Raw genomic sequence first — 27,221 nt, 5'->3', positions numbered from 1 at the left:
GCAAAACCTTGCCTACAAAAAGACTCTCGGAGCCTGTGTTACGCTTTTGTTTATGCGGCGAGCAGTCTTCCGATGACTGCATAGGGTCAGAGCTGTCCTAATAGTTAAAACCAGGACGCTGGACCTGTCCTGAAAGGACTGACTTTCGCTTAAAGGGCCTCGAAACCTTGTTCCACGGTTTCTTATGCGAAAAGCCTTCGGATGACGAGGAGAAAAACGTCTCGCTCGTCTCATGGTAGGGGCGGTGTTGATGAGACACGCCTGAAACCATAGAGGGAACGTCTGTTCGCTGATCAAGTCCTCTCGAACCCATAAGTCGTACGACATTACTTCTCCCCTGGGCTTGGGAGCTTGCAAGAGGTCTCGGACTAGGCGAACGACAGGCACGAACAGACGAACCCTCGGTCGCAACACTGATAACACTTTGCGCATATCACTTTATCACTACGATTTTCTGTTTTGCACTTATTTCACTGAAATCGAATTTTTTAACAATTCACATTAGGTATGAATAAAACTGATTTCTACCTGAAGAACGCAATTCTACCCTCATCAAAAGGTTATAATTGCGAAATCAGTCGTATAATGTAAGCACATTAATACAAGCAAAAAAAACAGTAAAAATATTTTAAGATAAAAAGATCAGTGGCTGGGAAGGAGACTAAACACTAGTTCATTCAAAACTACGTTTTCAATCTCTCACCGTACAGTGCCTTGGGACGAGAATAAAAACTAAAAAAGTTTTATCCTTTCTCCCCGTACAGAGACTAGGGACGAGAGTAAAAGACTGACTCGAGAACAACGTTACTCGCTTGGGACGAGAATAAAGATCGGAACGTTCTCTCTCCTCTCTCTCTCTCCGTCTCTATCTCTCTCTCTCTCTCTCTCTCTCTTGATTTCGCACCGAAGAGAAGAGCCCACTTACCTTTCGTTAATAAACAGGTTATTTGACCAAAGGAAAAAATTGAAAGGTTTTTCAATTAAAAAGTTCCTTTAAAATAGTATTTAAAACATTTAAGCTTAGAAAGAAGAATGAACAAAACGTCAGAATCGATTTACTCTTTCTGCAAAGTGAAACCGTGATACTCTCTCTCTCTATCGTAACGATAGAGCGCAAACTGCGTAGCATAAATAAACTAAACGTTAGTTCATCTTTGAAACAGTACGAAGACCTTTCAAAGAAAATCTTTCATAAAATATCTACTAAAAAATATTCATTTAATAAGTTTTAAATCAATTGCTCTGTAAAAGTTATTTACGATTGAAAGGGCTCAACGTTGTTTAACTTCAGTTTCCAAGTTAGGACCGCCTACTCTCAGGAAAGGTCGCATATAAACAAATCATTAAAATTTATCTTGATGTTTATTATAAATGGAAAGCTAATCGAAGAGGCCTAATAAAGGCGGTTGAAATATAAAATATATAGAGGAAAATCTATAATTAATTTATAACGTGATAAGATAATTGCTAAAAGCCTAAAACACACTTCCGTATTAAGGGAAGGGTCGGCCATTTAAAAGTCAAAGAAAGTCCAAAAAACAATCCAAAGTCATCAAAAATTAAATCTATCCAAAAATGAGTTCAAGATTTAAGTTGAAGATAAAACACCTGCACTGCGAAAGCTCAAACCAAAAAGAAGTACTTCACCAAATATGTTGAGAAAACTCCAGGTTATACAGCGAGTATTGATACGTCTTGTCGTTAAGGCCGACAGAGAAAAAATTGGGTCTGTTTACATGTATATGCGGTATCTGGCCGATAGTTGGCGCTGGTGGGCACACCCGCAACCTTCATAGCGATCGCTCGCGAGTTTTTGTGTGTGTTTTCTGTCGAGCCGCTGGAGCAGCAGCTATTATATATTCACCGGCTAAGTTAAATATTTAAAATATGCTATTTTAATTGTTCATTGCTTCTCTTGTAGTTTATTTATTTCCTTATTTCCTTTTTTCACTGGGCTGTTTTTTTACTGTTAGAGCCCTTATAGAGCTTATAGCATCCTGCATTCCAAACTTGGGTTGTAGCTTAGCTAGTAATAATAATAATAATAATAATAATAGTAATAATAATAATAATAATAATAATAATATATTTGAAAATGACAAGAAAAATAGAAAATAGTCAAAGTAGATATCAATGAAAAAAATATAAAAAGTTTTAAAGTATTTGAAAATGTAATTTGGAAACTTTAATGTAGATTTAATAAGTCTGTTCTCTTGGAGATTAACTTTTCATTGGCTGATCATTTTGTATCTTTTGTGATCAGTGCCTCCAGTCTCTGTAATATGGCTAGGGTCTTTCATCAGCTTGTTCATGAGAATGTGCAGAAACTAGTAAATATTCTGTACTGTGATACAAAAGCCTATACAAGCTAGTGAGATAGCAACAGAATACAGGAGACATAATGCAAACACTGATAGAATACAAGGAGAACAAGGTTTATTAAAAGATTATTTCTGAAATGGAGATGGTTTAGATATGCTCTTCGCACTCCCCATGAGAGATTAGTTCACTAAACCTTTAACTGAGCTCCACAAGGCACTAGAAGAGTTGGAGAACGCAGGACTACATGGCTGCGGACTACGAAGCGTGAAGTAGGCGAGGACGAAGGGAGAAGTATTGAATTAAAAGCTGAAGATAGAGACGACAGGCAAGGTCTAATCAAAGACCCTTGCATCAATAGGCGTAGGAGTTATCGAATGCAAAGCAGAACTCACTTTCCAAGCTGTACGAGCACAGAGACAGCCGCAGAGCGTCCGCACCGCACTCTGGAATTCCTTTGGGGTAGGACGCGACTTGCTGTTTGTATGCCTCTTCCGCGCCCTGTCTTGTGAGCACGCCCTGGTCTTCGTTCTCGGCTATGCGGCTCTGAAGCGCCTTCAAGAGTTGGAAGGTGGATTAAACTATAAGGTCAATCAGTTATGGACGATCTTAACCTAGTACTGTAAAACATTTACGACTTGAACAAATATCACCAAGATTTCTTTGATGATTGGAAATAAAGGAGTACTGTACATCTATCTATCTAAAGTTTTACTGTAATCATTTATTATATCATTTTGCGTGTGTGTGTGTGTTTGTCTGTATATTATGTTTATACAGTGTAGCCATTAAAAACATGTTCTTTTTTTTCTTGTTATTATAATTGGATTGGCATTTTTAAAGAGCCAGAATGGATTAAATCTTTGTCAGTTATTTTACACAGGAAAAATTGCATTGAGACACGTGCAAGTTGACTTAAGTGCTCGTTCCTTAAACAAAATATAACCGTACCTCTAGAGTGGCTCCATCAATGACGTCCATTGGGTCAATGACGTTCCCTTTCGACTTCGACATCTTCTGACCTTGGGCGTCGTGGATCAAGCCGTGGAGTACAACAGTCTACGGGATGAAAAATTAAACGAATAAGAGTATTTCCACGCAGGAAGCATATTGTGTATGATGTATTTTTGACCATGAGATAGAGTTCTAAAGTAACCGTTTATAAACATGAATTTTCAATCTGGTTCCAGATAAAAACGTGTTCGAGCTTAGGTCCTCGTAACGTTTTCATTCGTATTTATCTATGTCTGCGCTTTTCCTCTTTCTTTTTTCCTAGTCCTTATATGATATTTGTCCAGATTTTAGAAGCTTTCCATTAAATTTCGCATTCCATTCCTACTGATATCACTACACAACAGTTCCTGTCCTTCTGTTGATAACTATTTTCACCGAGCTTGCGACTATTAACTATTAATTACAAACATCGCTTTTCCAAGAGTCCGATTACGAAAAAGCTAGTAACGTGTAAATGTCTAAAGGGCGCTCATGAATGGCAGAGGCAAGGGACAGAGATAATGCCCTAGAGACAGACTATATATACATATGATCAGTGCTCAAACCCCCTCTCCAAAGCTATGGCCAGTGAGGGCCAGGTAACGGCTGCTGATGACTCGGTAAGTAGACCTATAGGCTTCCCAAGCTCCCCTTCCCTAGTTCACAAGGATGGTGAGGTTGCAGACACTACTAGAAAATATTGAGCTTGAGTGTGTCTTGAACCCCAGTACAACAGAACGCCAGACAGGGACGTTTCCGTGGCTACCACACCGTTGCTGTGAATTGCGTTAACAAAATACCTATCTGTTCCCCTATGGGTATGGGGCCGAGAATCAATCTTTGACCCACATAGAAGAGACTCTTGCTGATGTCGGCACTAAAGGACGTCCGACCTAATTCATTTACATTCATCTATGAAGAACATTTATCGAACTGACTGGATATGTGAAACCTGAACATCTTATCGCTTGTGTATTTTGTTCTCGACATTTGGAACTCCCATCTCAATTGCCTTTTATCATTCCTGCTTTTAAAATTTATATTAATATGTTAGCTTAGTTTTTCTATTAGTAAACCATCAGTTTTAAAGTGCATCATCACAGAAGAGAAGTTTACGTCAACTATCCTCTCTAATACACTTCACAACTGCCAGGTTTAGTCATTAATGTATATTATGCACAAACAGAATTAATATTCTTTAAATTACTAGATGGAAAAAAGAAATTTCTCCAATTATTTTGTTAACCCTTTTACCCCCAGGCTATTTGGAACTTTCCAACCCTTAACCCCCAGGGGTTATTTGTTTTCAAGCACATTTTGCAGTATATGTTTTTTAAATTGCTCTAACAGCCTTAATTTTCGTCATAGAGAGGTCAGGTAGAGAGGTCAGGTTGGTCTCATTCTCTTGGAAAATGCCTGATGTTTCTCAAAAAATTATCAAAAATATGCAAAAAAAATTGTAAATAGCAGTTTTTTGCAAGGACGTACCGGTACGTCCATGGGGGTAAAGGGATGAGTTTTGTGAAACCTACCAGTACGTCCTTTGGGGGTAAGAGGGTTAAAACACAGCAAAAATTGAACAATTATTTAACAGTAACCAACATATTCCTCCTCACGTTTTGTAAGCACCGCAATCAACGTTACAAATTTATTGAAAATCTTTAAATAATTTTCTAATTTGGCATATTAAATAAGGCCATAATCCATACCTTAAAGGGCAGTTTCCCCGTCAACTGAAGGCCGAGCATCACCATTCGTCCGACCCAGAAAAACAAGATGTCGTGGCCAGTCTCCAACAGGGACGTGGGGTAGAGTTGGTCGTAGTCACAGGTGTCTTGAGGCCAGCCGAATGCGGCGAACGGCAGGAGTCCGGACGAGAACCACGTGTCCAAGACGTCGTCGTCTTGCTTGATGCCCCTGATCTGCGTCTCGGATAATTCTGCAGAAGATGCGAATTGAAAAGTATTTATTGTTGGAAGGAGAATTCAGGATCTGACAGACAACAGCATTGTATAACCCTCTGAAGATCCGATGGTGCGTCATATCTTCATGTGATTATTAATTCTATATAGAAAATTTATTCACTTTCCAATGCACTTTTCACTTTCTCTCTATCTTCATTTCTTTGTAAGTAACGTTACAAAACGTCAACATAAGTAGGTCGACGCGTGACGTCATTGCTCCCTGGACAAAAGTTATGAGTCCAACAGTGATTTTGTCAAGGCTGGTACCACCAGAAGATTAACTGGCAACATAATTAAGCCATTCCATATAATTCCAAGTTGAATTACATTAACTTGGAAGTCAATGTGACCTATTTCTTCAAAATCGTCACTGACGTTTGTACGTTCTTCTTCCGAACACGTCTTCGATAACGTCCACTTTTTGAACGTCCGTCATCTCGAAGTCTATATTTATGATGGTTTTCTTGACCTTCCTAAAAGTCTTGCATTAGTTTATGGACACTAATTGACTCTGGGCTACAAAAAGGACATTTGTCTGTGAAAGAAGAAAACTTTTCTTCTGGGAACATTTAAAGTATGAATATTTGTGTACAGTATATAACTGAGAGTTTTTGAAATGAAAAGAACAGATATTGTCTGCTAGTAATAATAATCAAAGTTTAAGTTGAGATAAAGTTCTTCTAGGGAAGTAATAAGGGAGGATAATATTATAAAGGACAAATTGGTAGAGAGAAGTGATGTCTAGGTGCAGGGAACTCTACGAATCAAATGGTTTGAACATGAGAAGACATAAAAACTAGTTGGTCAGGAGAGCAACACAGTAAATATAGAAATGGAAGAACAAGGATTTATATGAAGGGAATAACAGCAAATATAGAAGTAGCAGGACACAGACTCATACAAAGGCCTGGGAAGTTATGGGAAAAGGAAAGAGCCAACACAAAACATCAATGAAAACAATGACTGAGATATGTCACTTACCGTATTTCTTCAAAAAGATCTTCTTAGCCTCTTCCTCGGAAGCGGCCGCAACCCACGTCACCTCCTCCGCGCCGTCGTCGCACTCTACGCGGAAAGCCGGTATCCTGTGGCCCCACCAAAGCTGACGGGAGATGCACCAGTCCTGGACGTTTTTCCCCAGCCACTCGTGCCAGACGGCCTTGTAATTTCTGGGATATATCTCCAAGTCGCCGCTCTCGACGGCCGCTGCCGCCGCTCTGGCCATTTCCGTTACGTTGACGTACCTGGAGAGGGTAAACGGAAATTCTCGTGACACGTTTAGTACTTTTAGCGACGGCATTTCATACAGAGGATCATCTTGCAGGCATCTACGTCAGATGTTCCGTAAAGGACATGGCGTGAAATGAGTTACCTACGCTCTCCTCTACTCTTTGCATTGTGATCTTGAACTCCAACAAGGGATAGGTCTTCATCTATCCTAATTCTTGATGACTTCTTAGGTCTTACTTAACAGACTTTATACATACAGTATATCTAAAAGCATATAAATATCACCCACGAAAGGCATTTAATGCCGAATTCTATCTTGGGAATATATATCCACTTGGAATTCATTATATGGTAACAGCTTCTGGCCGGGTGGAGATTCGAACCCCCACCTGTGGGCCGGAAACCATGCCAGCAACGACTCTACCGGCTGAGCTATCAAGAGATAGCTCAGCCGGTAGAGTCGTTGCTGGCATGGTTGCCAGTGTGACGGTCTGAGCCAACCCCCGGTCTCACAATACTCCTTTATAATCTGCGCATGCGCGAACATTACCGTTTGCCAGTGCATACGAGGTTGATGTTTTATTTTCCTGTAATATTAGCGTGCGCAGCTCAACATTACCGCTTGCCAGTACATACGAGCTTGATGTTTTATTTTCATGCGAGCGAAGCGAGCTAATGGCGGAAAAGAACCATTATACAAAGTCAAGGAGAATTCTGAGACCGGGGGATCGTTCAGACCGTCACACCGGCCCACAGGTGGGGGTTCGAATCTCCACTCGGCCAGAAGCTGTTACCCTAAAATGAATTCCAAGTGGATATATATTCCCAAGATAGAATTCGGTATTAAATGCCTTTCGTAGGTGATATTTACATTGATTGAAATCACGTGTGCTTGTGATATATGTTCATCTAAAGTATATATTAAGACCTAAGCTTTCCACCAGGAATTGGAGTAACTAGCAAAGAGGGAAAGATGTCTAATGAGAGTATCGCTGGTAAGTTCCCCATGAATTCTTTTCACATTAGAGTTCCCTGTATCATTCAAGCAAGCATCAACTCCCAACTATTACAATTTCAATAATACAAAAAATCTTACTCCACCTAAATACAAATAAATTAAGCTACTAAAAATTGAAAACTTAATCAAATCTCAATGGAGTGAAGGTTGGTTCATTCAAAATAACAGAAACATTACAATTTTTTCAAAACTGATGGCCCTTGACGAATACTGAAAAGCACAAAAGCGCGACTGCTATCTCATTCCACGTATTGAACAGAAAATGTCTTCACAGGTCACAATGACAACACACCAAGAAGGTATTAAAAATGCCTTGGATTTACTGCATTTGATGGTATATTACTATATGATCTTATGAGCTATTTACTTCATGTAATTCAAAATTTATGACAACCTTTATCTAATAAAATATATGACCAGCAACCTATAAGTATGAACTTACCGTAACCCTTGGGCATGATTTTGAACTGATCATCACACATTAAGTTCACTGGTGATGTCTGCTAGTCCCTTATCAATTACTAGATGGCCTCAGACAATAAACAAAAGTACATACAAACACAAATCATCAAAGAGGAGACAAAACTCACCACTGGGGTTTCAAAAGCGGTTCGATTATATCGTTCGTTCTACTGCACACGGGGACGACCATGGGATGCGGTTTGCACCCACGGTAGAGCCCCAGCTGGTCGAGGGCGTCTAAGACCGAATCGCGGGCTGTGAATCTGGGCTGACCCTGTTGAAATAAATATCCATGAATAAAAGCATACGGGAGAATAAATTGTTTACTATATTGCTGAATTCTTCAGCTCCCAGTTGACCTGAGAGGTATCCTTTACTTTCCTCTATCCCTAAATGTTGGTAGGATTTATTCATAGACAGTGGACAAGTTTTATACAAGGAAAATTATGAAGGTGGTACATCAGGCAGTGAATAAAACAAGACAGGAATAAACAAATATTGGGATTATGAAAACAACCAAAGGAACTCTTATACAGATCCTTCAACCTACCAATGATGCACACTTAAGATGAAGTTTCCTATTAACCCTTTTACCCCCAGGCTATTTGGAACTTTCCAACCCTTAACCCTGGTTTTTTTTTTTCAAACACATTTTGCTATATTTTTAAATTGCTCTAACAGCCTTAATTTTTGTCACAGAGAGGTCAGGTTGGTCTAATTCTTTTGGAAAATGCCTGAAGTTTCTCAAAAAATTATCAAAAATATGCAAAAAAAAATGTAAATAGCAGTTTTTTGGGCTCAAGCCATGTCGTCCTGATGGAAGTTCCTCTAAGGTAGCTTCCTAGGGTATATTACAACTACGGCGATATTCCCAGAGAATTTACCTTAAGGTACCCAGAATTCTAACTTCTGGAGCGAATATCCCTAATAAAAGAATCAGGGATATCGCAAAATATCAGCGGATGTATTCTTGACACGCCACATGGCAACCTGTACCCCGAACAGAGTTAACACTTCGTAGGGGTCAAATGGCAAGAAAACGAAAACGATAAGGAAGGGGGGGAGCCGTTCGTAAGGCATCTCTCCTCCCCGTTTCGTAAGCGTGCCCTGCGCCGCTCGCGGCGCCATCTGTATTCCTTTTTGTGTAGCTATACAACTCGGTGTTTTCCCTGTGTTTCTACCAAAAATCTTGGATTTACTCAAGCTAATATGCTTTCTCCAACTTCTTCTGCTTCCGATAAGTTGAGTACCATTTCTTTTATGTATAAATGTAGGCTCTTGGTAAAATTTAAAGTAATTAAAAGAGTTATCTTTGATACAAGAGCTGTTGCCTGCTGGAGGCATCCTGGAAGCTGTCGCTCGCTAGATAGGATTTATTTGGTTAGCCAGAGCGACGTTCCCAGCCCCCTTTTCGCTTTAATAAATTTATCTGCTTAGCTTATTTAGGAATACTTTTATGATGCTGTAGTATAGTGCCTTGGCGAAGGATTTACCTAGGCTGGCCTACGCTAGACCTTGTAGCCTAGTCGTTTGGCCCTTGTACTTCCTGCATGATATTTAGTCTTCCAAGTGTGGTTATTTAAATTTTATTGAAGCGTTAGGCAACGTTACACATATAAGCTTATGCTGAGTTTTTTCCAAGATGGTATATGAGTGAGTTTCGGTGATTTAGGTAATCGATTCTCCCAGTGCCTAGGCTAGGTTGTCTTAGGCTATTGATATGTTTTCTTGTTCCCCCCATTTGCTCCCTTCTCTTCGGGGAAGGCGCGCAAACCCTTTCCCTCTGCTTAAGCCTTGGGCTTAACCCTAGTGGTTTATCTGAATTAACTTTCGATACAACTATATTGGGGTGGTACTGTACCTTCCTGCTCCGGCTAGTCTGGTTCAGAGAGGGGCAGTACAGCAGTGTTTTAAGTCTGAGTCTGTGTTGGTCTGGCTTGGGGTAGAGTCTCCCTCGCTGTCTGACACAGACATAGGAGGTTTAACCTCCTTCGGTCACTCTTGAAGGTTTCTGTAGCTATGATCCCTTCGTTCGGTGACCCTTCAGACTTGTCCTTGTTGCTGTTCCGGGTGTGGGGTGTGTCCCTTTCCCTGGAATAGCAATACCTTCCTTGCATTGGTTATAGGGAGGCAGCAAGTATTGCCGGCCTCCCTCCCCGGATTCCCCCTAGGCTGAGATGGGCTTTCTTGGCCGTGGGTGATCCTTAACCAGTGCAAGGTTGGACAGGACCCTCTTGTCCCTTTCCCTTCTGTCCTTTCCGTAATGTCATTAGTGTCTGCCTTCCTACATCCGTACCTAGCACAGGTTAGGATGGGGAGCTGACTTGGTTCCCTGCCGGCCGGCAGAGTGTGGCAGAGGACCTGTTACCTTGAGTGCTGCCCGGTCCTCCCTTGGTCCCTCATCCACGCCTGTCTGTAGATCCAGTGGGCAGTGGTTAGGAAGCCTGAATTAGATTCTCCCCTTCCTTTCAGCACTCCTTCGGGTGTTGGGCGTTGAGGTAGTATAGCCTCTTAGCCCGGCACCCATTCTGTTTTCTTCTTGTGTGTTGTACTCTGCCGACTGCCGGCCTAGTGGCTGGCAGCCGGGCAGTTGGTGTTCTCTAGTTCTCTTGCTGCCGGTCGGCGATGGCTACATGCCTTTGCCGGCCGGTCTCCTCGCTCGTCTGCCGGCCGCTATGAGTGGCGGCCGGCAGCCGGGCGCTACCTAGCGTGGCTGCCGGCCGGCATGGGTTGTTTACCTCTGCCGGCCGGCCTTTACCTCGCCCTGTCTGCTGGCCACTGGGAGTGGTGGCCGGCAGCCGGGCGCCACCTAGTGTAGCTGCCGGCCGGCACAGACATCGGAACTAGAGTTCTGCCCCCTTAGAGTTCTTAAGTCGTATACTTGGGACCTACCTATGGGGGGTGCCGGCCGGCATGCCACCCCATATACTGTATCAGTATTCCCCTGTATAGCATATACTGTGGGGAGAGGCTATGATATAGTAGGTTACAACACTGTATTTTCTAACATGCTTGTGTTGCTTTGTGCAGTCACTTGGTGTTGCCTTACAGAGATGGAAAGAGAGTTCTTTCTGTCTTTAACCAGTATGTTAAAGTCTCACCTTAGGTGTGAGCTACACCTATTTCCCTTGGGAAACATTTACTTTGGTTATTCTAGCAAAGACTAACCATTTGATTTTAATTGCTGGAAGGCTACTGCAAGTGACTGTGTGGGAAACACAAGTGTGTGTCTTTCCTTTAAACTTTGTACATGGTTGTATATACATGTGAATTGAAATTCACCTGATATTCATGGAAATTTTCTTCTTTTACAGGAGGAACATCCGAAGTGCGGTAGCGTCTTCTGCAACGTCCGCAGTAAGAACTTCTGCGGGCATGATTTGTGTAGGAGGCACGCGGCTTGCGCAGCCTCCAAGGATGATCTCCGTTACTGGGACCCTCAGGTATGTTCAGTGTGTACTAACCTGCTAGCTGAGGCCTTTGAATCCCCTAGGTCGGCGGAGTCAAGGGATGCAGCAAGGGAGAAGCTTCGTGTTTGGGTAAGGGGTTTCCAAAAGAATACCTCTGGACCTTATCTTCCAAGTGAGAAGATGAGGGCATACCTCTTTCCCAAGGCTTCTGCTGACGCTGTCGTCCCCCAGCCTCGGCCGGAGATCCCTCTCGTCCAGATCCCCGTGGATGCTGAAGTCGCGGATGCCATGCAAGACATTCAGCTGGACGACAAGATGTCGGACATGTCCGAACGGGCGGAAGAGGACCTCCTCGCAGGGGGCGAGGACGAGGATCAAGATCCGAACGTCGTGGAGGAAGAGGATGCCGTGCCATCGGACGCTCCGGTTCAGGCCCCTGAACCTATTCCCTCTACTTCGTCCGCTCTTCCACCAGAGCTGGGACAAGCTCTCTCCTCTATTGTTGGCATGATACAACAAATGCAGAAGGAGAACAATCAGAAGGCAGCTGCAATGGAACTACAGATGCAGAGGATTGCAGCATCACGTGGGCCTCCGAAAAAGCTCAACGTGAAAGACCTTCCTGTGTGCTCAGATGCCAACCCGTGGAGGTATGCCGAGCACATGCCGATGACGGTCGGGAAGATCGTCATGTCGGAGAAGCTGGGTTCAGTTCCCCTTGAGGAGGTGAAATTCTGGCCCAGCAGAGGGGCCTATCCGGACTGTTACGTCCGTCTGAAGAAGGAACCGGCCTCGAAGGAGGAGACGGAGCCGAAGGAGGTGATCGTCTTGGATCACGCCAAGGCTCAAGCTTCGCTGGCGTATGCAATGAAGGAGAGGGGCTTCTCGAACTCGAAAGTTGCTGCTTTGAGTAAGAAGCACCCTTCCTTCGTATCCTCTCCGGCTAGGGCCTTCCCCTTTCTGCAGAAAGGGTTCGCGGCCGTTCTGAAGGCAGTCGAGGCTGGCAAACCATGCCCCTCCTTGGAGGAATGCAAGCCTTTGTCTTTAGCCTTGCCGATGGACAACAAGGACTGGAAGGACGTCCATCTTACCTTTTCGGTTGGGAAGTTAGACGCCAATATCGCAGGTCGGCAGTTCGGCGAAAACCTCCCTAATCTGTCTGAATTCCTTCTGCGAAGGGAGCTCCAGACAAAGGAGCGTCTGGCAGCCTCGATGTCTCTCCAGACAACCATGGAGACAATGGCAAGCGACCCCAAGGTCCATGAAATGTTCATGGTGGTGGCCAAGATCCATCTGGCCACGGTGACAAAGGACCTCTATAGCTTTGTCAAGGCGAGGAGGGCCTGCAGGGAGTTTGTGTTCACCTCGGCCACAGTGAGGCACGAACCAAAGAAATTGATCTCATCCAACATCTGGGGCAAAGATCTCTTCCCCAGTGATGTAGTTAAGGAGGTGGTGGACAAGGCAGCCACGGAGAATAGGAATCTTCTCCTTAAGTGGGGCCTGTCCCTCAAGAGGAAGTCTTCCCCCGATGAGGGTCCCCAACCGAAGGGGAAGACGAAGAAATCTAGGTTTTCTCCCCGCCCAGCCAAGCCTTTCAGACCGCAACGTCAGCAGCAGCAACAATCGGCTTTGCCTCCGGTGCCCCAGATGGTAGCCCAGGCCCCGACCACCTTCCAATGGGTGCCCCAGGCCATGTCCTCGCCATCCCCGGAATTCAACCCAGTGTTCGAAGGGCAGTCTACCACGTTTCGAGCAAAGCCCAGAGGTGCAGCCAGAGGCTCGTCTAGACGCCCCTCTAGAGGAAGAGGATTCAGAGGTGGTCGCGGCCAAGGAGGCAAGACTGCAGGACAGCAGTCAAGGTGAAGTGATGCCGGTAGGAGGGAGACTACAGTACTTTCGGGATCGTTGGACCTTCGATCCCTGGGCCCACAGCCTGCTCAAAAATGGACTGGGTTGGAGCTGGTACAGCACTCCGCCCCCGTGCCTTCAATTTTTCCAACACTCCACCCCCGTTTTGGAGGAGTACATTCAAGAACTGTTGGAGAAAAAGGTGATCCGGAGGGTAAAGTCCATCAAGTTCCAAGGGAGGCTGTTTTGTGTTCCCAAGAAAGACTCGGAGAAACTCAGAGTCATTCTGGACTTGTCGCCACTCAACAAGTTCATAGTGAACCACAAGTTCAAGATGTTAACGTTGCAACACATAAGGGCCTTACTGCCCAAGAGGGCATTTACCGTCTCCATCGACTTGTCAGACGCCTATTGGCACGTTCCAATCAGTCGCCGTCTCTCCCCCTACCTAGGATTCAAGCTACAACGAAGACTTTACGCCTTCAGAGCGATGCCTTTCGGGCTAAACATAGCCCCAAGGATCTTCACGAAGCTTGCGAGCGCAGCGCTCAAACAGTTACGCCTAAAAGGGATCCAGGTGGTAGCCTACCTGGACGATTGGCTGGTGTGAGCAGCATCCAGGGCAGAATGCTTGCAGGCTTCCCTACAGGTGATTCAGTTCCTAGAGTATCTAGGGTTCAAGATCAACAGAAAGAAGTCTCGTCTTTCTCCATCTCAGAGGTTCCAGTGGTTGGGAATTCACTGGGACCTAGTGTCACACCGATTCTCCATCCCGATGTCGAAAAGGAAGGAGATAGCGGGGTCTGTCAAGAGACTTCTAGATTCTGAGAGGATATCAAGACGCGAACAAGAAAGGGTTCTAGGCTCTCTTCAGTTTGCGTCGGTAACAGACCCGGTGCTAAGAGCACAGCTAAAGGATGCAGCCGGAGTTTGGAGAAGCTTTGCATCAAACGCGCGAAGGGACTTGAGGAGACCGGTTCCGCTTCGGCTAAGTTCTCTTCTCAGACCGTGGTCTCAGGCCAGTCGTCTAAAGAGGTCGGTACCTCTTCACCCACCTCCCCCGTCAGTGACGATTCACACAGACGCTTCAAAGGAAGGGTGGGGAGGTCACTCTCATCGAAAGAAGGTCCAAGGGACCTGGTCCGAGCTATTCGGGACCTTTCACATAAACTTTCTAGAAGCTATGGCAGTACTTCTTACCCTGAGGAAAGTTTCCCCGCGTCACTCGATCCACATAAGGTTGGTACTGGACAGCGAGGTGGTTGTGAAATGTCTGAATCGGCGGGGATCGAGATCCCCACCTCTCAACCAGGTGATGTTGGCCATATTCCGACTGGCGGAGAAGAAGAAGTGGCACCTGTTGGCAGTTCACCTTCAAGGAGTCCGCAATGTGACAGCGGACGCTCTATCCAGGGTTACACCGGTAGAGTCGGAATGGTCCCTAGACGCAGGATCATTCTCCTTCATCTTGAGTCAAGTCCCAGAACTGCAGATAGACCTCTTCGCGACGAAGGACAACAAGAAGTTGCCGCGATATGTGTCCCCGTACGAGGACCCCTTGGCGGAAGCAGTGGACGCGATGTCCCTAGATTGGAACAGATGGTCAAGGATCTACCTGTTCCCCCCTCACAACCTTCTGTTGAGGGTCCTCAACAAGCTGAGGTCCTTCAAGGGAGTAGCAGCGATAGTGGCCCACAAGTGGCCGAACAGCGTGTGGTTCCCTCTGGCTCTGGAACTACGACTGAAGTTTCTGCCACTCCCGGACCCAGTTCTGTCCCAACGAGTCCAGAAGTCGACTGTCTATGCTTCATTACAGAAAACCCGGACCCTGCAGCTCATGATTTTCTCTCCCTAGCGGTGAAGAAGCGGTTCGGGATCTCGAAAGACAGCATTGACTTCCTGGAGGAATATAAGTGCAGGTCTACTAGAAGGCAGTACGAGTCTGCTTGGAAAAAATGGGTGGCCTTTGTCAAAGAGAAGAATCCGCATGAGATCTCGACGGATTTCTGCCTGTCCTTCTTCATCCACCTCCACGGACAGGGGCTGGCAGCTAACACGATTTCTACGTGTAAGTCTGCTTTGACAAGGCCCATTCTATACGCCTTCCAGGTGGACCTCGCTAACGAAATCTTTAATAAGATCTCGAAGGCCTGCGCCAGACTTAGACCTTCAGCTCCTCCAAAGCCTATTTCATGGTCTTTAGATAAAGTCCTTCATTTCGCCTCATTACTGAATAATGAGGAGTGTGCACTGAAGGATTTGACTCAAAAGGTTATCTTCCTTTTTGCACTCGCGTCCGGGGCCAGAGTTAGTGAGATTGTAGCCCTCTCGAGAGATGAGGGCCGCGTTCAGTTCCTGGATGGGGGAGAACTGAACCTGTTTCCGGACCCTACGTTTCTCGCTAAGAACAAGTTGCCCACCAACAGGTGGGGTCCCTGGAGAATCTGCCCTCTGAAAGAAGATGCATCTCTATGTCCCGTAGAATGGCTAAAGGTCTATCTTCGTAGAACTTCAGACTTCAAAGGGGGTCAACTGTTCAGAGGAGAAACATCGGGCTCGAATTTATCTTTGAAACAACTTAGGGCGAAAATTACATACTTTATTCGCAGAGCGGATCCCGACAGTTCATCCGCAGGTCATGATCCGAGGAAAGTTGCTTCATCCTTAAACTTCTTTAACTTTATGGATTTTGAACACCTTCGTTCTTATACTGGCTGGAAGTCTTCCAGGGTGTTCTTTCGCCACTATGCTAAGCAAGTGGAGCAGCTAAAGAGGTCTGTGGTAGCAGTTGGTTGCGTCGTTAACCCTGCTGTTCAACTCTGCGAGGAACAGTGGATTTAATTGGGACTATTAATTCCAGGGTGAGTGTATAGTTATATGCGGTGCTATAACTGGGAGTGAGGGCACGGGGTGCCCACAGTGACTGTTCCGTCTTTAAGGTGAATTTAGCATAAGTACAGACATGTGTGCCGAGCGTTTTTTACCCTAATGTCAGTGGCTAGTAACATGGACTTTTAACTTTGATACCTTGGTACGTGAAAAGTGGCTCTAATGTTTTCTTTCAGATAAACATATATCTGTTTACTACCGTACTTGTGCAAATTATTGGTTATCCACCTATCATATGTATATAATTGTGGTAACCATGTCTATTTATTGTTTGTCAATAAACTTGTTCTCGGGAACCTTGTGTCTCCTTCACCTATGTCAATTTCTTATCAGTTATTGAGCATTCAGCCTATGTACGTTAATCGGGGATATCTATAATAGCCTGTTCCTTGATGCAAGCCTTGTTGCATTGGTTTATACTTTCCTTAGTGTAAAGGGCTCCATCCTTCTCAGAGGACGGTAGCGGCAGCAAGTTTATTCTTACACAGATATAAACCTTTTGTCCAACTCAGTTTCGACCATGGGGTTGGTCGATATTTCCTTTTGATGCTGTAGTTCCTTACAGACTATGCTTCACTTCATATAGGGTGAGACCACTATATGGGCTTGCCAGTGATTCATACATAGGTATATGTACTCTTTGTTCCTTCCCAGAGTCTAGTAGGACTCTTCCCTGTAGGGGGCAGGAAGCGCTATCATGGTTTATGGTTAGTGAAAAGATGTATAACGGTAACATCTTAGGTCTCTCAGTCGAGTTGACTAGGGAAATATTTCTGAGGAGTGCGGCACGTTTTGAGAATCCACAGATACAGTAATGCTCTGGTACACTTCCATCAGGACGACATGGCTTGAGCCCAAAAAACGGATTTTGAGCGAAGCGAAAAATCTATTTTTGGGTAAGATGGCCATGTCGTCCTGATGGACCCGCCCTGTCCCTTTCCTTTTAAAAAAAAAAAAAAAGAACAGAAAAAGGGCTGTAGGACCCCTCCCTACATACAGTATCTGTAGCACCTCGTGTATCGCTACAAGGAATACAGATGGCGCCGCGAGCGGCGCAGGGCACGCTTACGAAACGGGGAGGAGAGATGCCTTACGAACGGCTCCCCCCCTTCCTTATCGTTTTCGTTTTCTTGCCATTTGACCCCTACGAAGTGTTAACTCTGTTCGGGGTACAGGTTGCCATGTGGCGTGTCAAGAATACGTCCGCTGATATTTTGCGATATCCCTGATTCTTTTATTAGGGATATTCGCTCCAGGAGTTAGAATTCTGGGTACCTTAAGGTAAATTCTCTGGGAATATCGCCGTAGTTGTAATATACCCTAGGAAGCTACCTTAGAGGAACTTCCATCAGGACGACATGGCCATCTTACCCAAAAATAGATTTTTCGCTTCGCTCAAAATCCGTTTTTTGCAAGGACATACCAGTACGTCCATGGGGGTAAAAGGGTTAAATGAAAAGGATTCCAGTAAGGAATCATTTATCTAAAACTACTAATAATAAAAATATCAATATAACTACCACTACTAATACTAATATTACTGTTACTTTTAATAATCTATTTCCAGACTTGGTTTGGATTGTTTTGTAGAATTCAGGCCATAGGGCATGACTAGAGGGCCAGCAAGATTGTTCAGCATCGAAGTAGGTCATTAGAAGTTGGAAATCAAGACAGAAGAAAGGAAGTAGAAGTCTACAAAGGGAATATTGCTAGGGTCCAATGGGACACTACAGAATCCCTCTAGTAATGTCTACAGTGAATGGCATGAGGGGGACTGAAAGCGCTAAGCAATATGGGGGACCTTCTGCGTTGAAATCTCATTTTGTTATAGAAAATCTTAATAGATTTCAAAATCACAAAGGACGATAATCTCACCCTGAATTCAGATAGAGTGATCTGGCCCCGCTCGTCGAAGATAGTTATCCGCGGCAGATCGTGCCGCAGTCCGACCTCGAAGTCGTGGGCGCTGTGTGCGGGGGTCACTTTCACAGCGCCTGAAAAGAGGCGAGAGAAAATAAAATTCAATCTGGCTTCGTTAGAATTTTCTAAATCATTCAAATCGAGTCGTGTTTCTAACCAGCCACGAAGGTCCGCAACTTAAAAATATTCAGAGATACAAATACAATTCCAACTGAAAATAACAAGTAATAAAACAATATTATCACAAATTTTAAGCAATTTGTATTTTTCCTAACAGTACTTACCTCGGACTACTTTCTTAGGAGTATCCGGGAGCTCCTCCCTATCCGACCAAGAATTTTGCTTAGTTCCCCCTATCTCCGTTTTCCTTGTTGGGTCGCCCGGCAGTGGATGGATCCCTGAGGCGACCCTGGGTCAGCTCACCAGTGTGTGCTGCTAGGTCTGACTCGTCAGTAAGCACATGTGAAAATACCATTCGAACTCCTGTAAGGCACCCGGGGCAGGATGGGCGGGCAATAACCCGAAAGTAGTTCGAGGTAAGTACTGTTAGGAAAAATACAAATTACTTAAAATTTGTGATTTGTTCCAAAACGGAGTACTTGCCTCGAACTAATCGTGGTAACACAAAGGCAGGTCGGACGGGATGCGAGAGAGCGGCGAGATGTTATCTACGCCGTGACCAGATGCTTACTGACGAGTCAGACCTAGCAGCACACTCTCGTGAGCTGACCCAGGGTCGCCTCAGGGATCCATCCACCACGGGGCGACCCAATAAGGGAAACGGAGACAGGGGGAACTACGCATAATTCTCGGTCGGATAGGGAGGAGGATCCCAGATACTCCTAAGAAAGTAGTTCGAGGTAAGTACTCCGTGTTGGAACAAATATGATTTACAAACAGCTTCTTGGAACCTGTTAGATTTATAAGTTTATGATTTTCTCATACAGTAGGCATTGTCTTGAATGGTAAGCAATTAGTTATCAAGAATGTTAGCTTTGCTCAACATAGTGACGCGTAACAGTATTAAGTATCAGACGTAATAAAATCTGTAGACAGTCTTTAACTTTGCTCAAGAGTTACAATACTGTAACTCTTAAAATATACCCACAAAAAAGTGGTACTAATTATTAAAATTCACTAAAAGAAGTTGTAGCTATTCTTAAACTCATCTTAAAAAGTATTAAACTTTACTTAAAAAAAAAAATTATTATTCATTCTCAAACTTTACTTAAAAGGTATTAAGTCATTCCTAAACTTATTGAAAAATTATTAGCCATTTCTAAACTTTACTTTATAAGTATTAGTCATTCCTAAACTTTAATTAGAAAGTATTAGTCATTTCTAAACTTTACTTTAAAAGTATTAGTCATTCTTAAACTTTAATTAGAAAGTATTAGTCATTCTTAAACTCTGCTTCAAAAGTGGCAGCAACTTTTAAACCTTAAGCAAGTTCTAAACTGTAAACAGAAACTCGTTTAAATTAAGGTTAACTTGAGAGAGAGATAGTTCCCAGACATATTTTCCATTCAGGTTATCAGAAACACAAAATGTTATTTTTATTAATAAAATAAATTTTTGAATATACTTACCCGGTGATTATATAAGCTGCAGCTCTGCTGCCCGACAGAAAAACTCTACGTTCAAAATCCGCCAGCGATCGCTATGCAGGTAGGGGGTGTACTTCAACAGCGCCATCTGTCGTGCAGGTACTCAGTACTCAATGTAAACACAGAACTCAATTTTCTCCTCGGTCCACTGGGTCTCTATTGGGGAGGAAGGGAGGGTCCTTTAATATATAATCACCGGGTAAGTATATTCAAAAATTTATTTTATTAATAAAAATAACATTTCTGGGCTTGAACCTGTGCCGGCCAGTGAATAAGCTCCTATTAGCACTTATTCTTAGGTAATTTACTGCTAAATATACCAGAGAAAAAATGTAAAGGAGTGCTAGGTTAACTAGCTCGCTCACCTATTGGTGTCGGTATAGAATTGGGCGTATAATCCAGAGGTCCCGCACTATTTAGATTCATCCACGACAAAGACCCCAATAGAGGAGAGCCGTTCAACCTCACTCGGCACCACCAACTCTGCATCCGCTCAGAACCCAACTCCTTTTTAGCACGCCTGTATGGTAACCCGCTTGTTTGTGCTCTCGTGTTTTGCCTTATTTTTCACTGGATTATGGCTTCTTCATCGGTTTCCCAGGAGACACCGTCTAAGTTAAGTACCAAGCTATGTTTTGCTGTGTTTTGAGCAATCTAGATCGTTTAATATTTAAATTATAGGAGTTTATTCTCTTCGTTCATATCGGTCTTGCTCGATCCCGCTTACGGTTGGTACTCCTGTTTTGAGAGCTTTTAGTTTCACTCGCGGTGTTACTAAGTGTATTATTTTTATTATTAATTAAAATTTTTTATATGTTTTATTGTGGATATTCATTATTTAGCGTTTAGAACCCTTGTGATTCATATTTAGGGCCGATATCAAGTTACGTATCGTAGATGGCTTGCCGACCTTCGTTACTGAGCGGCAATTTTTATTATATAAGCCATCAGGTTGTTGTCCTTTGGGATTTATTTATTATGTTGCATGCCTTGCCCTAATTTTTTATGTGTATATTTATATATTTTTCAACGCTATTACTTTTATAATGAATATTTGTGCTTATTACTCCGTATGATCTGTTTTGGTAGTGTTTGGGGATCGTCAGTTGGTAGCCCTGCTGCTCCGTATCACGTGATCCTCCCCCAAGCTCCCCCTCTCGCTAGGTTGGTGGCTAGGCTTCTCTCCCCCCTCCCCTAGGGGACCGTTGCCTTCCCTCCTTTTAGAGGGGGTAGTTCAGTGTTTATGGACTTTGTCCTCCGGGTGTCCCGGCGGTTTCGTCTCTGTCTAGACGGGTTGGCCACCGGTCAACAAAGTAGGATCCCGGTGCACCCTATTTTATATTCACCTATCACACTTTTATTGTGTTATACGAAACTCTCCGGGTTCTGTTGGCGGTTCTTATCTACAGTTCCGCCCCCCCTCTTAATTCATAACAGTTCCTATGATTATATATGATTATATATGACAGATCACTATCCCGGAGTTCCTATATGTATTGGTTTATGGATGTACTTTTATTTCCCGGCCTGGGGCTTAACCTCGCTCCGGGAAATCAGACACCATGTGTCTTAATTCTTTGTTGCATCCTTCTTTATGATCCCGGCTCGACCGGAATGGATAGCTATACTCTAGTCTTAAGTTAGACTTATGTTTAGGCCCGGGTCCTCCGGACCCGCCCCTACTTAAGAGTATTACAGTTAAGCTCTAGTCTTAAGTTAGACTTATGTTTAGTCCCGGGTCCTCCGGACCCGCCCCTACTTAAGAGAATTACAGTTTCTCATATACTATTCTTTTTATAGATGGTGCATTGTCAGACGACGGCCTGTGCGGCTGTTCTTCATCAGCCTTGTGGCCATACTGTATGTAGGTCTCACGCCCTCTGCGGAGTTCAGCTGGAGGACATCGTGGTCTGGCACCCTGATAACTGTATGGTCTGTTTTGACCTCATCACCACCCTCGGATCTGATTCGGTGAGTCCCGTTGGCTATGTTGTCTTTCTAATTATTTTACCTTTTTTGGTATGTACATACACTATTTAGTAAGATTTCTATGGTCTTGAAGGACCGCTGGGAATCTTCCTGTCTGTAATTCCCACTATTATTTCAGGCATCCCAGGAGCAGAAGACTGCGGCTCGGGCCACACTGAAAGTGTGGGTTGGGGGATTTGCCCGAAACGTGAAACCTAAACAGCCTTACGTCCTATCTGAAGACTACTGTGCCATGATCTACCCTAATGCCAAGTCTTCAGCCGCTGTGGCTAGGCATGTTGCGGCACCCATCATTGCCGACATTGATGCCACTATAGCGGGATTCATCGACCAGGAACAAGATCCGTTGGATGCCCCCGGAGATCTGGAAGACAATGTTGCTTCCATGAACCAGGATGTTGAACCTATGTTGTTGGATGATCCGGATGCAAGTAGGGTGGTAAGTGAGGCAGGTGTTACCGGCGCTGAGATTCCTATCCTCAGCCCCGCTCTTTCTTCTTCATCTGATCTCTCTTCTTTCCATGGTTTTTCTGGGGACCGTGATTCGTCTCATCGATCACACCCGGTTCCCCCCAAAGACAAGTCTATATCTAGAACTTTGCCAAAAGCTCGTAAGCCCCACAAGGCTTCCCATAGTTCCAAGTCAAATACAAACCCGTCATCTAAGGCTTCCGGCTCCTCCTCTAAGTCTCACGACCCGGGAGTACAATCCGCCACTTCTGCTCCTAGCCCGGGCCTTTCCGAATCAGCCATGCTTCGCATTGTGTCGGAGATGCAATCTAAGATTGTGTCGGAAATGCAGGCCAAGATGGACACGATGTTCTCTAACATTGGTCAGAGACTTGGGGCATTAGAGCAAGGTGCTCCGGAGCGAGTTCAAAGCTCTCTCATCCCGGATGCCTCTAAGCTTCCGCCGTTTACCAAGAATAACCCTTGGCGCATGGCTCTTCATTCCCCATTCTCAGACGGGATGTTAACATTGGAAGGTCTTGGTACTCGTCCTCTAGAGGATTTTGAATTCTTTCCTCCTGGTCTCGCATTTCCATTTCATGGTTATGCCAGGCTTACCGAGGAAGCTCTGGTTCGGCTGGATAAGGTCCCCAAAGAGACTGTCATTTTCCCAAAAGAACAAGCCCAATCTGTTTGGGCTAGGTTTCTGAATGATATTGGTTGCACCAATACCATGTTGACGCCTTATAAAAGTTCTTTCACAATGTTCTTAATGGACAAGAACACCGTGACTCCATGCGTCAATAAGGTTGCAGAGCTTGCTTTCCAATATGCTCTGGAGGAGAAGCCCTTGCCTCCCATCCGAGAGGTGGATCCGATCTCCCTCCTTCTTCCTTCAGGTAATGAGTGTTGGGACAATGTCCATACCACTTTTACTTCTGGCAAACTAACAGCGGACTGTGCTTCAGTTATGTTTAGTGAACGGCTTCCCCGTCTCCCGGAATCCCTTATTAAACAGGAGTATGATTCCCGCCTACGTGTTGGTCGAACTTTGAACTTGGCCACGTCTACGGAGTCGATAGCCTTAACTTATGATACTGAGAGTATCTTTAAGTCTCTCAATAAGGCTACTTTGCAGTCATTATATTTCGATTTATATGACTTTGCTATTGCTAAACGTAGGTGCCGCAAACACGTCCTGGCTGAGGCGACCATTAGGCACGAGCCGAATAAACTTATCCGGTCCTCTTGCTGGGGTTCAAATCTTTTCCCTGAGGATCTTGTGGAGGAAGTCTTGGCAGAGGCTACTAGAGTTAATCAGAGCCTTAAAGCCCGTTGGGGTTTGACTCCTAAGCGGAAATATGATCCCGCAAATTACCAAGCCCGGGGTAGGAAGAAGCTCCGCCCGTATACCTCCACCCAGTTCCGGCAACAGCAGAGTAGTTCGTCCGTTTTCCGTCAGCCTCTTCCTCCATCTCCTGCTGCTCCTGCACAGCCTTCCACCTCTCAGGCTCCTTCATCGGACGACTATGTCACCGTTCTGCTCCCTAAGAGCCAGCTTCCCGGTGCCTCCACCACCTCTCCAGCCTTTAACCAGTCTTATGAGGCTCAAGGCTCTTCCCAGAGTTATAACAGAGGTAGAGGCTACCACCGTGGTTCAAACCAGAACAGAGGTAGAGGTAGATTCTTTCGCAAGGGAAAGAACTTCCGAGGCGGACGTGGAGGCAACTCCTCAAGCCAATACTGAGGTGCAGCGGGTAGGGGGGAGGCTTTATGCCTTCCGCAACAAATGGAGGTTCAGTCCCTGGGCTTTCAGTATCATCTCCAAGGGACTGGGGTGGAGTTGGATTCAAGGACCTCCTCCTCCGAACAGATTTCATCAACATTCCACTCCGGACCTAGTCGAATTTGTCCAGGACCTGTTACAAAAGAACGCCATACAAGAAACGAAACACCTGAAGTTTCAGGGTCGGCTGTTCAGTGTCCCGAAGAAGGATTCGGACAAGAGAAGAGTGATTCTAGACCTATCCCTTCTCAACTTGTCCATTCAATGCGACAAGTTTCGCATGCTTACCGTCTCGCAGGTGCGGACCTTACTTCCCCGTGGGGCCGTCACCACCTCTATCGATCTTACAGACGCCTATTATCACGTCCCGATAGCGAGACACTTCCGTCCGTATCTAGGCTTCCGCCTAGGGGACAAAAATTACTCCTTCAAGGTGATGCCTTTCGGGCTCAACATCGCCCCAAGGATCTTCACAAAGTTAGCAGAAGTTGCTGTTCAGGAACTCAGAAATCAAGGGATTCAAGTAGTAGCCTATCTGGACGACTGGCTCATTTGGTCAGACACCTCCCAAAATTGCCTAAAAGCCACTCACAGAGTCATCCAATACCTTCAATCTCTAGGCTTCCAGATCAACTTCAAGAAGTCCCGTCTTCTTCCGAAATCAAAGTTCCAATGGCTCGGTCTGCAATGGGATCTTATATCTCACACTCTGTGTCTTCCCAAACCCAAGAGGTTAGAGATTGCAATGAACACCAAACGCTTTCTCAAAGACAAAGTAAGTTCCAGACGACTCCAAGAGAGGATCCTAGGGTCCCTTCAATTTGCTTCAGTGACGGATCTACTTCTGAAGGCAAAATTGAAAGATATCAATCGTGTCTGGCGTTCGAGAGCGAACCGGAAGCTCCGGGACAGGAAAGTCCGCCTTCCTCCCATTCTCCGGGAAAGACTTCTACCTTGGACAAGGGCCAACAATCTGTCAAAGTCAGTTCCCCTTCGATTTCCGCCTCCGAAGTTAATCAATCACACGGACGCATCCCTATCAGGTTGGGGAGGCTATTCTCAGCTCAGGAAAGTTCAAGGTCTTTGGTCTCCCTTATTCCGCCAATTTCACATCAATGTGCTGGAGGCCATGGCAGTTCTTCTAACCCTGAAACGTCTCGCTCCACCCAAGAGACAACACCTTCGTCTGGTTCTCGACAGCGAAGTGGTGGTCCGCTGCCTCAACAGAGGCGGATCAAAATCAGGGCCTCGGAACCATGTTCTAGTAGCCATATTCTCCCTAGCAGCCTCGAACCGCTGGCATCTTTCAGCTGTCCACCTGGCGGGAGTCCGGAACGTAGTGGCAGACGCCTTGTCCCGGACCTCCCCTCTAGAATCGGAATGGTCACTCGATCTAAAGTCATTCCGGTGGATTCTCTCTCGGGTTCCGGGTCTCCAAGTGGACCTCTTCGCCACGGAGTCCAACCACAAATTGAGAGTATATGTGGCTCCCAATCTAGACCCACAGACGCCATGTCACAGAATTGGGACATCTGGGAAAGGATTTATCTCTTTCCCCCGGTGAATCTTTTACTGAAAGTCCTAGACAAGCTGAGATCCTTCAAGGGACGAGTAGCCTTGGTCGCACCCAACTGGCCCAAGAGCAATTGGTACCCTCTCCTGCGAGAGTTGAGACTACATCCTCACCCGATACCCAATCCGGTTCTGTCTCAGATAGTACAAACACGCGTTGTGTACGCTTTCTCAAACATTCAGAACGCCCTAACTTTATGGACTTCATGAAGTTTGCGGCCATGCATGGTGCCAATATCGATCCTCAAAACACCCTGTTCTTAGAATCAGATAAACGGGATTCCACCATCCGCCAATATGATTCTGCGGTTAAAAAGTTGGCTAAATTTTTGATAGACTCAGACGTACACTGTATGAACTTGAACCTTACAGTCACTTTCTTTAGAACTTTATTAGAATCAGGTCTGGCAGCCAATACCATCACCACTATTAAATCTGCCTTGAAAAAGATCTTTCTAGTGGGTTTTAACATAGACTTAACCGACTCTTTGTTAGCTTCAATTCCGAAAGCCTGTGCCAGACTGAAACCGGTTACTCGTCCTACCCTGGTTACCTGGTTCCTGAATGATGTACTCAAATTGGCTTCTGATACCATTAACAGTTCTTGTGATTACATTCCCCTTCTCAGGAAAACACTTTTCCTGGTGAGTTTGGCTTCCGGGGCAAGAATTTCTGAACTGGCAGCTTTATCAAGAGACCCGGGTCATATTGAGTTCCTTCCTTCGGGAGAGGTCCTTCTTTCACCTAACAAATTCTTTTTAGCTAAGAACGAAGACCCTCAGAACAGATGGTCCTCCTGGAAAATTGTTCCCCTCACGCAAGATCCGTCTCTGTGCCCTGTTACTACTCTTAGGTCTTATTTATCCCGGACCTCCTCTAACTCCTCGGGGCCTCTATTCGTTAGAGAACAAGGCGGTACCATTACCATTAAAGGGATCAGGCAACAGATTTTATATTTTATTAAACAAGCTAGCCCTGACTCTTTTCCTCTTGCACATGATATCAGAGCGGTTGCTACTTCGGTGAACTTTTTTCACCACATGAATTTTACGGATCTTTCCATGTATACAGGGTGGAAGTCACCGTCAGTGTTCAAGAAACACTATCTTAAACATTTGGAAGCCCTTAAATTTCCTACAGTAGCTGCAGGGAGTGTAGTTACCCCCAGGTAACTCACATATTAATTCCTTGTCATTTTATCTCTCCCCCTTACCTGCCTCATTTATACCCTATTTGTATTCGTTGGTTTCGCACCTGATTACTATTAATATATTTGTAAATTTTTGACTCCTGAGTATCTGTATATATCATCACTCACGGCATTATTATACCTTACCTTTTTTGTCAATTGTTCTACCAAGTGGATTTATGTTCTTTTTAAGATACCCTTATAGCTGTTTTTGGCACTCATCTCTGATTAAAGCAACTTGTATTTCCCTTATGTTTATGTTTTTTCCTTTATTTTGCAAGTTTGGTGACATTTCTCTTGTATATATTCACTGGCCGGCACAGGTTCAAGCCCAGAAAAGGGATTTTGACGTAGGAAAAATCTATTTCTGGGCGAGGGACCTGTGCCGCCCAGTGAACCCTCCCAGCTCCTCTCCCTTGGAGTCCCCAAACTTTGGGTGCTAAGGAGTTGGGTTCTGAGCGGATGCAGAGTTGGTGGTGCCGAGTGAGGTTGAACGGCTCTCCTCTATTGGGGTCTTTGTCGTGGATGAATCTAAATAGTGCGGGACCTCTGGATTATACGCCCAATTCTAT

General features: G+C 44.8%; 1 protein-coding gene across 3 annotated transcripts in view; it reads right to left on the bottom strand.

The window, feature by feature from the left end:
• Window positions 1-27,221, bottom strand: part of LOC137647194 (valine--tRNA ligase-like) — an 89,452-nt gene that overhangs the window by 21,929 nt on the left and 40,302 nt on the right. For all 3 annotated transcript variants that reach the window (XM_068380521.1, XM_068380523.1, XM_068380522.1), the window contains exons 8-13: window positions 18,012-18,130; window positions 8,115-8,260; window positions 6,258-6,520; window positions 5,022-5,251; window positions 3,271-3,378; window positions 2,715-2,874 (exon numbers count right to left, since the gene is read on the bottom strand). In XM_068380521.1, the coding sequence (XP_068236622.1) occupies window positions 2,715-2,874; window positions 3,271-3,378; window positions 5,022-5,251; window positions 6,258-6,520; window positions 8,115-8,260; window positions 18,012-18,130 (1,026 nt within the window). The remainder of the gene's footprint in view (window positions 1-2,714; window positions 2,875-3,270; window positions 3,379-5,021; window positions 5,252-6,257; window positions 6,521-8,114; window positions 8,261-18,011; window positions 18,131-27,221) is intronic.

Source organism: Palaemon carinicauda, chromosome 9 (genome assembly GCF_036898095.1).
Source record: "Palaemon carinicauda isolate YSFRI2023 chromosome 9, ASM3689809v2, whole genome shotgun sequence".
NCBI classification, from domain to species: Eukaryota; Metazoa; Arthropoda; class Malacostraca; order Decapoda; family Palaemonidae; genus Palaemon; species Palaemon carinicauda.
The sequence above is the reverse complement of the archived record's forward strand: the minus strand, read 5'-3'. Positions and strand labels throughout refer to the sequence as shown.